Source organism: Myotis daubentonii, chromosome 2 (assembly GCF_963259705.1).
Source record: "Myotis daubentonii chromosome 2, mMyoDau2.1, whole genome shotgun sequence".
In the NCBI taxonomy this organism is placed as follows: Eukaryota; Metazoa; Chordata; class Mammalia; order Chiroptera; family Vespertilionidae; genus Myotis; species Myotis daubentonii.
Genome location: NC_081841.1, coordinates 107,490,220 through 107,504,661, shown reverse-complemented (window position 1 = coordinate 107,504,661; position 14,442 = coordinate 107,490,220). Strand labels below are relative to the sequence as shown.

Sequence of the window (14,442 nt, the reverse complement as noted above, 5' to 3'; positions counted from 1 at the left end):
TACATAGAAAACTCATGTCAAGCAACCAATATTTCACCTATTATGAAATAAGTAACCTATTAAAAATTTCAATAAGTACTCCATACTAGGTCTGTGTACTTGACTTGCTTTTTAATGATCTGATAATTCCAATTTATATGTGCCTCCCTATCTAAGTTCCAAAGTAGCAGAATTTGTCTTTTGTTCCCCACAGAACCCCCAATACCTAGGGTACTCCCCCCCCCTTATTTCTAATTTTAAACTTAGAGAAAAGCTGCAAAAATAGTACAGAATTCCTACATATCCATCATACATTATCCCCGAATGCTAATATTTTACATAACCATGATACAGTTGTGAAAACCAGGAATTAACATTGGTATAATACTACAGTTATACTACAGATCTTATTCAAATTTCACCTGTTTCTCCATTAATGTCCCCTTCTGCTGTTCAAAGACCCTATCGAGAAGCCCACATTGCAAATTATTTCCTCTCATTAGTCTCAGCCAGTCTGTAAAACAGTTCACTTTTTATCTTTCATAAACATGGCATTTTTAAAGAAAACTGATTATTTTGTATAATGTTCTTCAATTTGAGTTTGTCTTATGTTTTCTCATGACTAGCATGAGGTTATACATTTTTGGTAAGAAAACCACAGAAATGACACTATTCTTTTTACTTTTAAATAATTCTTTATTGTTGAAAGTATTACATATGTCCCCTTTTTTCCTCGAAATGACACTATTCTTCTAAGTGCATGATATCAAGGGGTCTTGGTGCCAATGTCTTATTACAGATGACTTAAACTTTAACACTTGGTAATGGTGGTTCTGCTAGGTTTCTCCACTTTAAGTTTACTATTTTTCAATATATACATAATACAAATTTCAGACGATGCAAATCTTGTTTCTCAAGTTTTGCATAACAGCTTTAGCACCCATCATTAGACTTTATGAGTAACAATCATCACTGCAGTATTTGTCCACTGGTGATTTTCTCATTCCTTCTGCGTTTATTAATTGGAATTTTACTGAAAAAAAGTGCCACCCATTCTCCTCCATTCATTCATTCATTCATTCATTCATTCATTCATTCATTCATTTACTCCTATCATATGAATTCACAGGTATTTATTCTACAGCTTAAAATCTAACATTGCCAAAACCGGTTTGGCTCAGTGGATAGAGCGTCGGCCTGCGGACTGAAAGGTCCCAGGTTCGATTCCGGTCAAGGGCATGTACCTGGGTTGCGGGCACATCCCCAGTGGGAGATGTGCAGGAGGCAGCTGATCAATGTTTCTCTCTCATCAATGTTTCTAACTCTCTATCTCTCTCCCTTCCTCTCTGTGAAAAATCAATAAAAATATATTTAAAAAAAAAATCTAACATTATCAGACCTGGCAGGGTACCTCATTTGTTTAGAGCATCATACGGATACGCCAAGGTTCTATTTCTGGTCAGGGCACATACACGAATCAACCAATGAATGCATAAATAAGTAGAAAAACAAATCGATGCTTTCTCTCTCTCTCTCTTTCCCTCCCTCCCCGACTCTCCCTCAAATCAGTAAATTAAAAAAAAAATTTTTTTAATATAACATTACCATTTTTTACTTTGTTGTTGAAACTGTGCTAACTTTGGCCATTTGGGTCTCCTTCAATTTGGCTCGTGTTCTTTTCAACATGTCCTAACCTTTTTATTCTTTAAAAAAAAAAAGGCTTTTTATTGATTTTTAGAGAGAGAGGGAGGGAGGGAGGGAAGGGGAAGGGAGGGGGGGAGAGAGAGAGCGAGAGCGAGAGAGAGAGATTGAGATTTATGTCAAAGAGCATCAATTGGCTGCCTCCTATATGCCCCCTACCAGGGACTGAGCCCACAACCAGAGCATGTGCCCTGACCAGGAATGGAATCAGCAAACTTTTGGTGCTTGGTACGATGCCCAACCAACTGAGGCACGAGCCGGGGCACATCCCACCCATTTTTTATTATATTCTTGCTATTTGGCAAAAAGGTTCCAGGCTCATCTTAAGCTTTTCAGTCCTAGCCAGCCCTCAAGAGTGGCTCAGTTGGTTTAAGCTTCGTCCTTCATATGTAAAGGTTGCCTTTGCTTCCCAGCCAAGAAACATACCTGGGTTGAAGGTGCAGAAGGCAACCAATCGATGTTTCTCACAACAACGATGTTTCTCTCTCTCTTTCTCTCAATATGTCCTCAGGTGAAGATTAAAAAAAAAGTAAAGAAAGAAATAAAGTTAATCCTCACTGAGGTAATTTTTCCATTGATTTTCAGAGAGAGTGAAAGGGAGGGGGAGATACTAAGAGAGAAACATCATTGTGAGAGAGAGAAATATCAATTGGTTGCCTTCGGTGCATGTCCGGCCTAGGTACATGCAACCAAGGTACATGCCCTAGACCAGAATCAAAACCAGGACCCTTCAGTCCACGGGCTGACGCTCTATCCACTGAGCCAAAACGGCTACAGATAGAGAAAGGTGTTTTGAAACAAAAATCTGGGCACTAGATGGGCCCACAGTTTCTGAGGCATCACTGCTTCAAGATAGAACCATAAAATAATGAATGCGCCTGGACACCCACATATACACACATCTATATTTCTCTATTTGTCTAAATTAAATACTACAAAATTCAAACTGACACCTCTGATCCTAATATGACAGAAGATCATTTTAATTTTAGCCCTGCTCTTTTCGTTCTCCAACACTGAGAAACCTGGGTCTCATTATCTATATTTACTCATGTGTTCAATTTATAACTATACATTTATTCTCATTAAAGACCTAAATAAAGATAATACAAATAAAGTAGTTTCAGAATTGCTAACACATCATCTCAGTGAAAAACACCAACTACATTATATTGTTCTTTTTGTCATTGGCCTATAGTATCCAATCCAGATACTGTTTTCCAAAGTTATTTAGATTCCTTATTTTCTTTCCCATCTGCTTTCAGTGTGATATTTTCCAGTTGAAATATAGTTAGGTACATTTGTTATGTTTGTCTTCTTTTTTGTTGTGATTTCAGAGGGAAAGGGAGAGGGTGAGAGAGATAGAAAATCAATGATGAGAATCATTGACTGGCTGCCTCCTGCACACCCCCTACTGGGGATCGAATCCACAATGCAGGCATGTGCCCTGGCCTTCATAGGTCAATGCTCAACCACTGAGCAACACTAGCTAGGCCATTTGTTAGGTTTGTACTCTATTTTGGGTTCTCCAAAATTCTCTTTGGTTTTAATTTTTTATTTTTTCAGCACATGAAGGGTAAGGTACTAATTTTAAAAGCCTAGCTGTCAAGCATGGTGAGCCCTGGAAGGTATTATGCTAAGTGAATAAGTGAGTCAGAGAAAAACAAACACAATATGAGTTCACTTATATGTGGAAGCTAAAGAACAAAATAAACAAACAAAACTGAAACAGATTCATAGATTCAGAGAAAACACTAATAATTGCCAGAAGGGAGGGATGGTGGGGGACTGGGTGAAAAAGGTGAATGGATTAATAAGTACAAATTGGTATTTACAAAATAGTCATGGGGCCCTGGCCAGTGTTGCTCAGTTGGCTGGAGCATCATCCATGCACCAAAGGGTCACAGGTTTGATTCCAAGTCATAGCACATACCCAGGTTTCGGGTTCAAACTCCAGTTGGGGCACATATAGGAGGTAACCAATCTGTTCCTCTCTCTCCCTTCTCCCTGTAAAAATCAATGAAAAGCATATACTTGGGGGAGTATTAAAAAATAATAAAATAAAAAGTCATAGGGATGTATAATATAGCATAATAAATATAATCAATAGTACTGCAATAACTATATAGTACTAGGTAAGTACTGAAATATAGGAGGAACTCTTTGTAAAGCATGATTGTTAGGTCTAACCACTATTGCTGTTCACCTGAAACTTATCTAATAATATTGAATGTAAACAGTAATTGAAAAATAAAATTTTTTTAAAAAAAACCACTACTATGGTCATATTAAATGAGTTTAAATTGTTTTTAAAAAATAAAAATCCTAGCTGTCAAACAGTCATACATACCGTGGTTCTTGAACATCTCCCATCTCAAACAATTTGGTTCTAGACCAAGTTGTTTGGGCGGGGGACAGGACTTGTTAAAATGTCTTTTGTTAACTTTGGTATACTGACACCCCTTTCATGCTGATTCATCAGCATGACAAAGCAAAAACAAAGGAGAATGTGCCCAGGTGAGTCAATATACAGCTAAACCTCTCCTTGTTAACATCTCAGAAAATTGTGCTATAAATATTTTGGGGGGTTTTATATTTGTTCTTTTGGGGTTTTTGTTTTGTATTGTTGTTTTTTGCTTTTCTTACTGGCCAAATGGACAGATTAACACAATTTTAAAATATAAGGAGGTTATCAAGAATGCTTATATTGCCCTGACCAGTGTTGATTAGTGGTTAGAGCAGCTATGGGCAAACTACGGCCCGCTTGAAATGAATAAAACTAAAAAAAAAAAAGACCGTACCCTTTTATGTAATGATGTTTACTTTGAATTTATATTAGTTCACACAAACACTCCATCCATGCTTTTGTTCCGGCCCTCCGGTCCAGTTTAAGAACCCATTGTGGCCCTCGAGTCAAAAAGTTTGCCCACCCCTGGGTTAGAGCATCAGCCTGACCACAGGAGGGTCATCAGTTCAATTCCAAATCAAGGGCACTTATCTGGGTTGCAGGTTCAATCCCCAGCCCAATTCATGGGGGCAACCAATAGATGTCTCTCTCTCCTTCCTCCCTTCCCTCTCTAATAAATCAATGAAAAAAAATATCCTCCAGTGAATATTAGCCAAAAAAAAAAAAAAACGTGTTAATGTTGCCCTGGCCAGTGTAACTCATTTGGATTGACATCACCCAGTGCACCAACAGGTTGCTAGTTTCATTCCCAGTCAGGGCACATGCCCATGTTGTAGACTCAGGGCTTGCAGGAGACAACCGATCGATGATTTACTCTCCCATCACATCGATGTGTCTCTCTCTAAAATTCAATTAAAAAATCTTAAAAAAAAAAAAAAGAGTGCTAATGTTGTTAAGGGTGTGAAAGAAACAATGATCACAAGCAATTAAAGAGGTAAAAAAAAACTGTTGACTTGGAATAAGTGACAGCATTTCAAAAACAATGATATGTGAAAAAGTGAAGCTGCCTCATACTGACCTCCTGAAAGACACCCCTGGAACCAGTGTTGAAAATTATTTAAGGCTAGTAAAGGGTAGTTCAATAAATTTAAGAAAATAAGTGTTTGCTTAAAGATTAAACAGTACTTTAGACATACTGTACATAGAAACATTTAAACAGAATCATTTGGGATATGAAACGAGTTAATACAATTTATATTATTTCTAATGGGAAAAAATGATTTTAGTTTTCGAAAATATCCCTTCTCGAACAACCTGCTGGAATAAAGGTTCCACTGTATCACTGTAAGTGAAAGCTGAATTCAGATAAGGTTTTTTGTTAAAGAAGAGGAGTATTCTTTTTCTTTGTAAAAGTATAAGAGACTTTAACACATTCACATAAAAAAGAAAAGAAGATACAAGAGCGAGCCAGAAAAAAGGTCTCTCATGTAAGGAGTTCATGTGATGAGTTGTATACAATAAGGACTCTGAAGCTTTAGGGAATCCCAGAATCACTTAGAGCAGTGGTTCTCAACCTTCCTAATGCCGCGACCCTTTAATATAGTTCCTCATGTTGTGGTGACCCCCAATTTCATTGTTACAAATTGAACATAATTAAAGCATAGTGATTAATCACAAAAACAATATGTAATTATATATGTGTTTTCCAATGGTCTTAGGCGACCCCTGTGAAAGGGTCGTTCGACCTCCAAAAGGGGTCGCGACCCACAGGTGGAGAACCGCTGACTTACAGAATTTATTAAAGCTCTGTCCCTATAGTTTATGAGGAGAGGTTTCAGACTTTCTAATCATTCCCCCAGTTAGAACACTGGTGTGGCCTGGTCAAGTACTACAATTTGAGAATAAGTAGGTTAAAGTAAAATCATAGTCGTTCCAAGATGTAAGCATATATACAAACCAGGTACAAAGTTGGAAAAAATAAACTAAAATATACTGAATACTACCTATTCCCAGACTATGAAGACACTTTACACTCATTCAAGATTTTTTACTTTCTTCTTTATTTTTTATTTCCCATGAGCACCTTACTTCCTCTATAAGAACTTACTACACTTTTATAGTACTTTCAGAAACAAATTTTAAGTTTGCTTTAACCTATCATAACTTTGTTCATAACATTTCCTAATTATTATGATTTTTAACTTTTAAGAGTAACATTTACCTCATATTTCACAATTAAATATTACAGGTACATGGAAAGGTGTTTCAGAAGCACAAAGATGCATAAAGGAATTCATATCATTGTCATACACAGGCAAAAAATTAAAACTAAGAAAATGCAGTAAATCATAGTGCATTCTTACAATAAATTGTATTCAATAATGCCTAGGCCCCATATGAAAAGTCACAGTGTATGCCATCAAAGTGTCAATAACCAGCTAAAAAATCCTAAGAATAACAAAAAAAAAATACGCGACTTTGTGGAATAAATCCCTAAGTATAGTCAAAAACGGACAATTTTGTTTGTATTTTCCAACTTGTACAATTTGTTTACACTGGGAGGGTGATGTTTTATTAGTAACACACAAGAACTATGTGTATTCACATCTATGTTACAATGTATTTATTTTACCTCAGTTGTATTTGCTTCCGTTTTTGCAGCTCTTGGTTTCTGAGTTCTTCCAGGCGTCTGAGTTCTTCTTGACGCCTCATTAAATCTATAAAATATTGATTACCCATTAATATTTTAGCTTGCCTTCTGTACTTTTTTATCAATGAGCATATAGACTCTCTATTATGGGCAATATACATAATAATTTATTCATATTCATACAAAATTCATAGTAATTTATTCTCATTCATGTCTTTATTATATAACCTTATAATAAAAGATTATAAGCTGTGTAATTAATAAAATTAATAAACTTCCTGGGCCTGTTTCTTCATGTGTATTAAGACAATCATAAAATTCATCCTTTTCTTCAGAAATTAAAATAGGTAAGATATTTTTAACATAGGCGCTAAAAAATACTAAAAACAGAATAAATGATAGCTGTATATCACTTACACCTTTTAAACAAATCAGAATTTTCCGTTGCAAGAGCAAAACCCAAAAAGATGCTTTGGGAGACATCAGCAGAGGGCATGTAAGAACCACACCAGACAAACAGTAGGTATAGCGGTTATACACTGCATAAAGCCCAAAAAGCATCCCTCCCAACACAATTAGTGTGAAATTCCTCCTACACTAAGTCAACATTTATGAGGTGAGTTGTATACAATATAAAAAAGGGCAATGAGGAAAGAATTCCTGAAAGAGGAAAAAGGCTGAATGAACAAGATCATTTTATTTTTTTTTTAATATATTTTATTTATTTTTTACAGAGAGGAAGGGAGAGGGTTAGAGAGTTAGAAACATTGATGAGAGAGAAACATCGATCAGCTGCCTCCTGCACACTCCCCAATGGGGATGTGCCTGCAACCAAGGTACATGCCCTTGACCGGAATTGAACCTGGGACCCTTGAGTCCGCAGGCTGACGCTCTATCCACTGAGCCAAACCGGTTAGGGCAACAAGATCATTTTAAACAAGATAAACGAAGCACTCCAATCCCACTGTCACTATACTTGCTATATCAAAAACAGGAGTTCCGCCGAAACCGGTTTGGCTCAGTGGATAGAGCGTCGGCTTGCGGACTGAAGGGTCTCAGGTTCGATTCTGGTCAAGGGCATGTGCCTGGGTTGCGGGCACATCCCCGGTGGGAGGTGTGTAGGAGGCAGCTGATAGATGTTTCTCTCTCATCGATGTTTCTAACTCTCTATCTCTCTCCCTTCCTCTCTGTAAAAACTCAATAAAATATATTTTTAAAAAAATTAAAAAAAAAAAAAAAAAAAGAACAGGAGTTCCACAATACTGTAAGATAACAAAAAGTGTATTTGTGTTGAGAAGTAGTGGATTGACTTTCCAAATGTAAAAATCTTTGTAATATCTTACCAAATTATATGTGCATACAAGCAAAGACTAAAAAACATCAAAATAATGAAATACTCTGAATGGCACAATTATTGGTTGCTTTTATTTTCCTTGTCTCTCATCATGATACCGGGATTTCTACAATAAACATAAATTATTTCAATTATAAACATTTCATAATAAATCACTACATTCAGAACTTACATAATATTAACAGTTCCAGTTAACTTTCTATGTGACAATAACCCTATCATCATAACCATAACAGGACTGGAATCACAGCCCTAACAAGGTAAATATTATCATGTCACCTTATAGATTGTAAACATATTGTGTATTATGCCCTCTCTCCCCAAAAATAATTCAAATAGATTATAAATATATTCTAGCCATTCAGCTACTGCTCAGTTCAGCAGGAATATACAGCCAAATCTATCCTAATTACAAAGCTCTTTCCAAAATGCCAGTGCCCCAAACCTGGATAATCAGAAACAGTGGGAAACTTAAAAAATATACATTAAAAAACAGATTTTAGGACTCTCAGAAAAGTCAGTTTGGGCATATGGAATAGGGACCAGGTAATTTTAATAACATGCCCGATGAGATAACACTTAGTTATCTTAAAGAATATCAAATATGACTAAAATGATTTCAAACAGTTACACAATTAGTTGTCAACCATAACTAACTGCTAATTAGAATTACTTAAATACGTTTTAACCACAGACCAATTAAATGAAAATGTCTTGGCAAGTGGACCAGACATCAGTATTTTTTTTAACCTCTTTAGATGACTCCATTGTGCAACCAACATTGAGAGCTACGCAACTATCACATAATTACTTTAGTGGGAAAAATCTAAAATATATAATCAACTTATATTCCTAAGAGGAAAGGCTATATAATAAAGGGCTAATATGCAAATTTTCCCCATGCACTGACCACCAGGGAGTGGCGCAGAATGAAAGCAGGCCCTGATCCCACCTGATCGCTAGCTGGGCCTGGGGACCTACCCGTGCATGAATCTTGTGCACCGGGCCTCTAGTTCTTCAATACTCCAAGCCAAGAAAAATGTCCTACTATCATTAAGTATCCAAGAAAGTCAATCCAGTATAGCCTGTAAAAATTTATCGTACCTGGGTAATTTTTGTAGTTTTTAGAGACTACCTACCATTTCTATAATCCTATAAAAAAGAAACATGGTAACTGGCGTACGACTGCTACCCTTCCCATTGGCTAATCAGGATGATATGCAAATTAACTGCCAGCCAAGATGGTGGCCGGCAGCCAGGCAGCTTGAAACTAACATGAAGCTTCCTTGCTTCAGTGACGGAGGACTCGAACGTTCCCCGCCTGCTGCTGCAGGCCTCTGAGCTGGCAGTTTGAAACATAGTTACAAAAATAGAAGCTAAACAAAACCCCAGAAACCAGCTTTCAGCTAGCCGGGATCTCAGACCTGAAGTTGATACAGAGTTTCGATTGTAGAATCGAAACAAACCAGATACCTGCTTTCAGGAGCAGAGGCCTCAGAGCTGGAGCCTCAGAGCTAAAGCTGGCTCAGAACAAAAAAAAAAAAAAAAAAAAAAAAAGGAGCAGTTGGGAGCTTCAGTCCCAGCCTGAAAACAGCCCTCAGCCCCTCACCCAGACTGGCCAGGCACCCCAGTGGGGACCCCCACCCTGATCCAGGACACCCTTCAGGGCAAACCAGCCAGCCCCCACCCATGCACCAGGCCTCTATTCTATATAGTAAAAGGGTAATATGCCTCCCAGCACCGGGATCAGCGGAGCCGAGAGGGCTCCCGGCACCAGGATCAGCATGACAGGGGGCAGCGCCCAAACCCTGATCGCCCTGTGGCTCTGTGTGTGACAGGGGGTGGGGCCACAACCTCTCTATTGGCTCTGCTCTGTTCCTGACAGGGGAAGGCGCCCCAACCCCCTGATCGGCCCTGCTCTGTGCCTGATAGGGGGGAGCGCCCCAACCTCCTGATTGCCCTGCGGCTCTGTGTGTGGCAGGGTGCAGCGCCCCAACCCCCCAACACCACGGGCCTTGCTCTGTGTGAGACGGGGTAGAGCCATAACCTCCCCATCGGCCCTGCCGAGTGTGAGAGTGGCAGCGCCCCAACCCCCTGATCGGCCCTGCTCTGTGGGTGATAGAGGGCGGCGCCCCAACCCCCTGATGGGCCCTGCTCTGTGCGTGACAGGGGGTGGCGCCGCAACCTCCCCATCAACCCTGCCTTGAGTGTGACAGGGGGCGGTGCCCCAACCCCCCAATCGGCCCTACCCTGAGCGTGACTGAGGGTGGCATCACAACCTCCCAATCCGCCCTGCTCTGTGCATGACAGGGGGCGGTGCCCCAATTCCACAATTGGCCCTGCTCTGAGCCCGACCAGGCTGCACCTAGGGATTAGGCCTGCCCTCTGCCACCCGGGAGCAGGCCTAAGTCAGCAGGTCGTTATCTCCCGAGGGGTCCCAAACTGCGAGAGAGCACAGGCCGGGCTGAGGGACCGCCCCCTTCCCCCCAAGTGCACAAATTTTTGTGCACGGGGCCTCTAGTAAAAACATAATATGCAAATTAGACTGGACAACCGTGCGGACGACTTTCCAGAAGAAGACAGGGCTGTGAGGGAAACCCGGGTCCTGGGTGCCTGCTGGTGGCCGAGGGAAACCCAGGTCCCGGGTGCCAGAGGGAAGCAGGTGCTGGTAGCCAAGGAAAAAAGGCCTACTCTTGCACAAATTTCATGCATCGGGCCTCTAGTATAACCGTAAATGTAAAAATATGCATTACAACCCTGGTCCATGTTCTCAATGGTTAGAGTGTCAGTCCAAGCACCAAAGGGTCGTGGGTTTGATTCCCAGACAAAGGATCAAATGCCAGACCCCAGTCAGGGTGAGAGCAGGAAGCAACCAATAGATGTGTCTTTCTCACATAGGTGTTTTTCCTCCTCCTCTTCCCCTACTCCCTCCCTTCCACCATCTCTCTCCCCTTTTTTTTTAACAGAGAGGAAGGGAGAAGGATAGAGTTAGAAACACCGATGAGGGAGAAACATCGGTCAGCTGCCTCCTGCACACTCCCTTCTGGGGATGTGCCCACAACCATGGTACATGCCCTTGACTGGAATTGAACCTGGGACCCTGGAGTCCGCAGGCCGATGCTCTATCCACTGAGCCAAACTGGTTAGGGCTCCACTATCTCTTAAAAAAAAAAAAAAAATTAACTCTCTCTCTAAAAAATATCAATGGGAAAAAATATCCTCTGTTAAGTTTAACTATATGCAGTGGTTCTCAACCTGTAGGTCACGACCCCTTTGGGGGTCGAACGAACCTTTCACAGGGGTCGCCTAAGTCTACTAGAAAACACATATATAATTACATTATTGTTTTTTGTGATTAATCACTATGCTTTAATTATGTTCAATTTGTAACAATGACATTGGGGGTCACCACAATATAAGGAACTGTATTAAAGGGTCGCGGCATTAGGAAGGTTGAGAATCACTGACTATATGTATATGCATTACATTTTTGTCCATGAAAAGGAATAAGAAAAGACCATAAATGTTTGTTTTCTGACAACTGGATCTTCTCCTTTTAAGATGTGCCAGTTGATAAAGCTGCTTTTACCTCTCGGTTCACATTTTCTTACCTGTAACTTTGGTATAATAATTAGTTCAAAGGACTGGACAATGCAATTATCTGATAAGCGTATTATCTGATACTAAGTAGGCACAATATCAACTTAAAACTACCATTTTACATTTACTGAATTGTTTTAATTTATTTGAGAGAGAGGGAGGGAGGGAAGGAGAGAGAGAGAGAGAGAGAGAGAGAGAGAGAGAGAGAGAGAGAGAGGAAGAGAGAGAAAAAGAGAAAGAAAAAAGACTGATTTGTTGTTTCACTTATTTATGCCTTCATTGGGTTGATTCTTGTAGTATGTGCCCTGACCAGGGATTGTATCCACAAACTTCCTGGCATACTGGGACGATATTCTAACCAACTAAACAACCCGTCCAGGACCTAAATTATTTAAGTTTTGTTAATATCCAAAGTTGCTAAAGTTGCACTAAAGTGTATATATCTGTACACTGTAATAACACCCTTCTCGGGGTAAATTACCAAAAATATATATAACTAGATATGTTTTCATCCTTTGATCCAGTAAATCATACCCTTATAGGAATCTTTCTTAAAAAAAAATAACCCAAAGTTCCCTGTCCAGTTTGGCTCAGTGGGTAAAGCATTCGCCCATGAACCAGAAAAATCTCAGCTCTGATTCCCAGTCAAGACCAGTAAAAAAATAAAAATAAAAATACTTTTGCCTGGCTAGCGTGGCTCAGTGGTTGACCTAGGACAGTGATGGCGAAACTTTTGAGCTCGGCGTGTCAGCATTTTGAAAAACCCTAACTTAACTCTGGTACTGTGTCACATATAGAAATTTTTTGATATTTGCAACCATAGTAAAACAAAGATTTATATTTTTGATATTTATTTGATACATTTAAATGTCATTTAACAAAGAAAAATCAACCAAAAAAATGAATTCACATGTCACCTCTGACACGCGTGTCATAGGTTCGCCATCACTGACCTAGGAACCAGGAGGTCATGGTTCAAATCCCAGTCAGGGCACATGCCCAGATTGCAGGCTCCTTCCCTAGTGGCGGGTATGCAGAAGGCAACCGATTAATGTTTCTCTGTCATCAAATGTTTATCTATTTCTCACTCTCCCTTCCTCTCTGAAGTCAATGAAAATATCTTAATTTTTTTTAATATATTTTATTGATTTTTACAGAGAGGAAGGGAGAGGGATAGAGTTAGAAACATCGATGAGAGAGAAACATCGATCAGCTGCCTCCTGCACACCCCACACTGGGGATGTGCCTGCAACCAAGGTACATGCCCTTGACTGGAATCGAACCTGGGACCTTTCAGTCCGCAGGCCGACGCTCTATCCACTGAGCCAAACCAGTCAGGGCAATGAAAATATCTTTAAAAAATTTTTAAAAACTGATAGATGAAAAGATGTAATAAAGCAAGAATGGTAAAATATTAACAACAGAATCTAAGTATTGAGCACCTTAATATTCTTTCAAGTATTTCATTTAAGATTCCTCATAACAAAAATTTTTGGGAAACATGTACTGGGTAAATTAAAGATCATTAAAACAGAATGCTAAAGAGCTAGCATCGCAGCATTATTCACACTAGCCAATATATGAAAAAAACTAAGATCTGTCATCAGATGACTGGATCAGGAAGACATGGTATAAGGGGCATAAATGTTAATGAAGTGGTGAACTTGGAGTGAACACACAATACAATATATTATAGAACTGATGTATTATAGAATTATACCCTAAAACCTATATAATTTTACTAACCAACGTTACACCAATAAATTCAATAAAATACATCCTATATAATAAAGAGGTAATATGCAAATTGACCACACAAGATGGCCGCTACAAGATGGCCTGCAAAGGAGGGCAGTTAGGGTGACCAGGCCTACAGAGGAGGGCAGTTGGGGGGAACCAGGCCTGCAGGGAAGGGCAGTTAGTGGTGACCAGGCCTGCAGGGGAGGGCAGTTGGGGGGAACCAGGCCTGCAGGGAAGGGCAGTTGGGGGGAACCAGGCCTGCAGGGGAGGGCAGTTGGGGGCAATCGAGCCGGCAGGGAAGGGCAGTTAGGTGCTGGCAGGGGAGTGGTTAGGGGGTGACCAGACTGGCAAGCAGAAGCGGTTAGGGGCAATCAGACAGGCAGGCAGGCAGGCGAGTGGTTGGGAGCCAGCAGTCCTGGATTGTGATAGGGATGTCGGATTGCCCGTTTAGGCCCGATCCCACTGGGCCTAAAGGGGCAGTTGGACATCCCTCGAGGGGTTTCAGATTGGAGAGGATTCAGGCTGGGCTGAGGGACACACTCCCACCCCCATGCATGAATTTCGTGCACCGGGCCTCTAGTATATATATAAAAGATGTGGTGTATATGACACAATGTGATCCATATACCGTGGGGCTTTGACTTACGAGTTTAATTCATTCCGTGATAGAACTCGTAACTCAAATTACTCGTATGTCAAATCAATTTTCACCATTACAATGAATTGAAATGCCATTAATCTGTTCCGGACACCCAAAAAACACCGCAATTGTTTTGTTAAATGTTTTTAAATAAGAAAAATGTATTTAAAAATAATGAATATTGTATAAAAACACAATACTAAACAATAGAATGTAGTGCAATAAACTTGTTTTACTAAGTTTAATGTACAGCATTTACCTTGGAGATCAAACGACTTAAAGATGCTGATGGAGTTGGAGGAGAAAGGCTGAACTGAATAACTGAATAACTGAATCTTATTTGCTGATTTTTGCCCTTTTCGCCACGCTTT

General features: G+C 39.9%; 1 protein-coding gene across 2 annotated transcripts in view; it reads right to left on the bottom strand.

Annotated features, from left to right (window-relative positions):
- PSPC1 (paraspeckle component 1) overlaps positions 1 to 14,442 on the bottom strand; it is an 82,523-nt gene that overhangs the window by 36,825 nt on the left and 31,256 nt on the right. For both annotated transcript variants that reach the window (XM_059684161.1, XM_059684159.1), the window contains exon 5: positions 6,720 to 6,804. In XM_059684161.1, the coding sequence (XP_059540144.1) occupies positions 6,720 to 6,804 (85 nt within the window). The remainder of the gene's footprint in view (positions 1 to 6,719; positions 6,805 to 14,442) is intronic.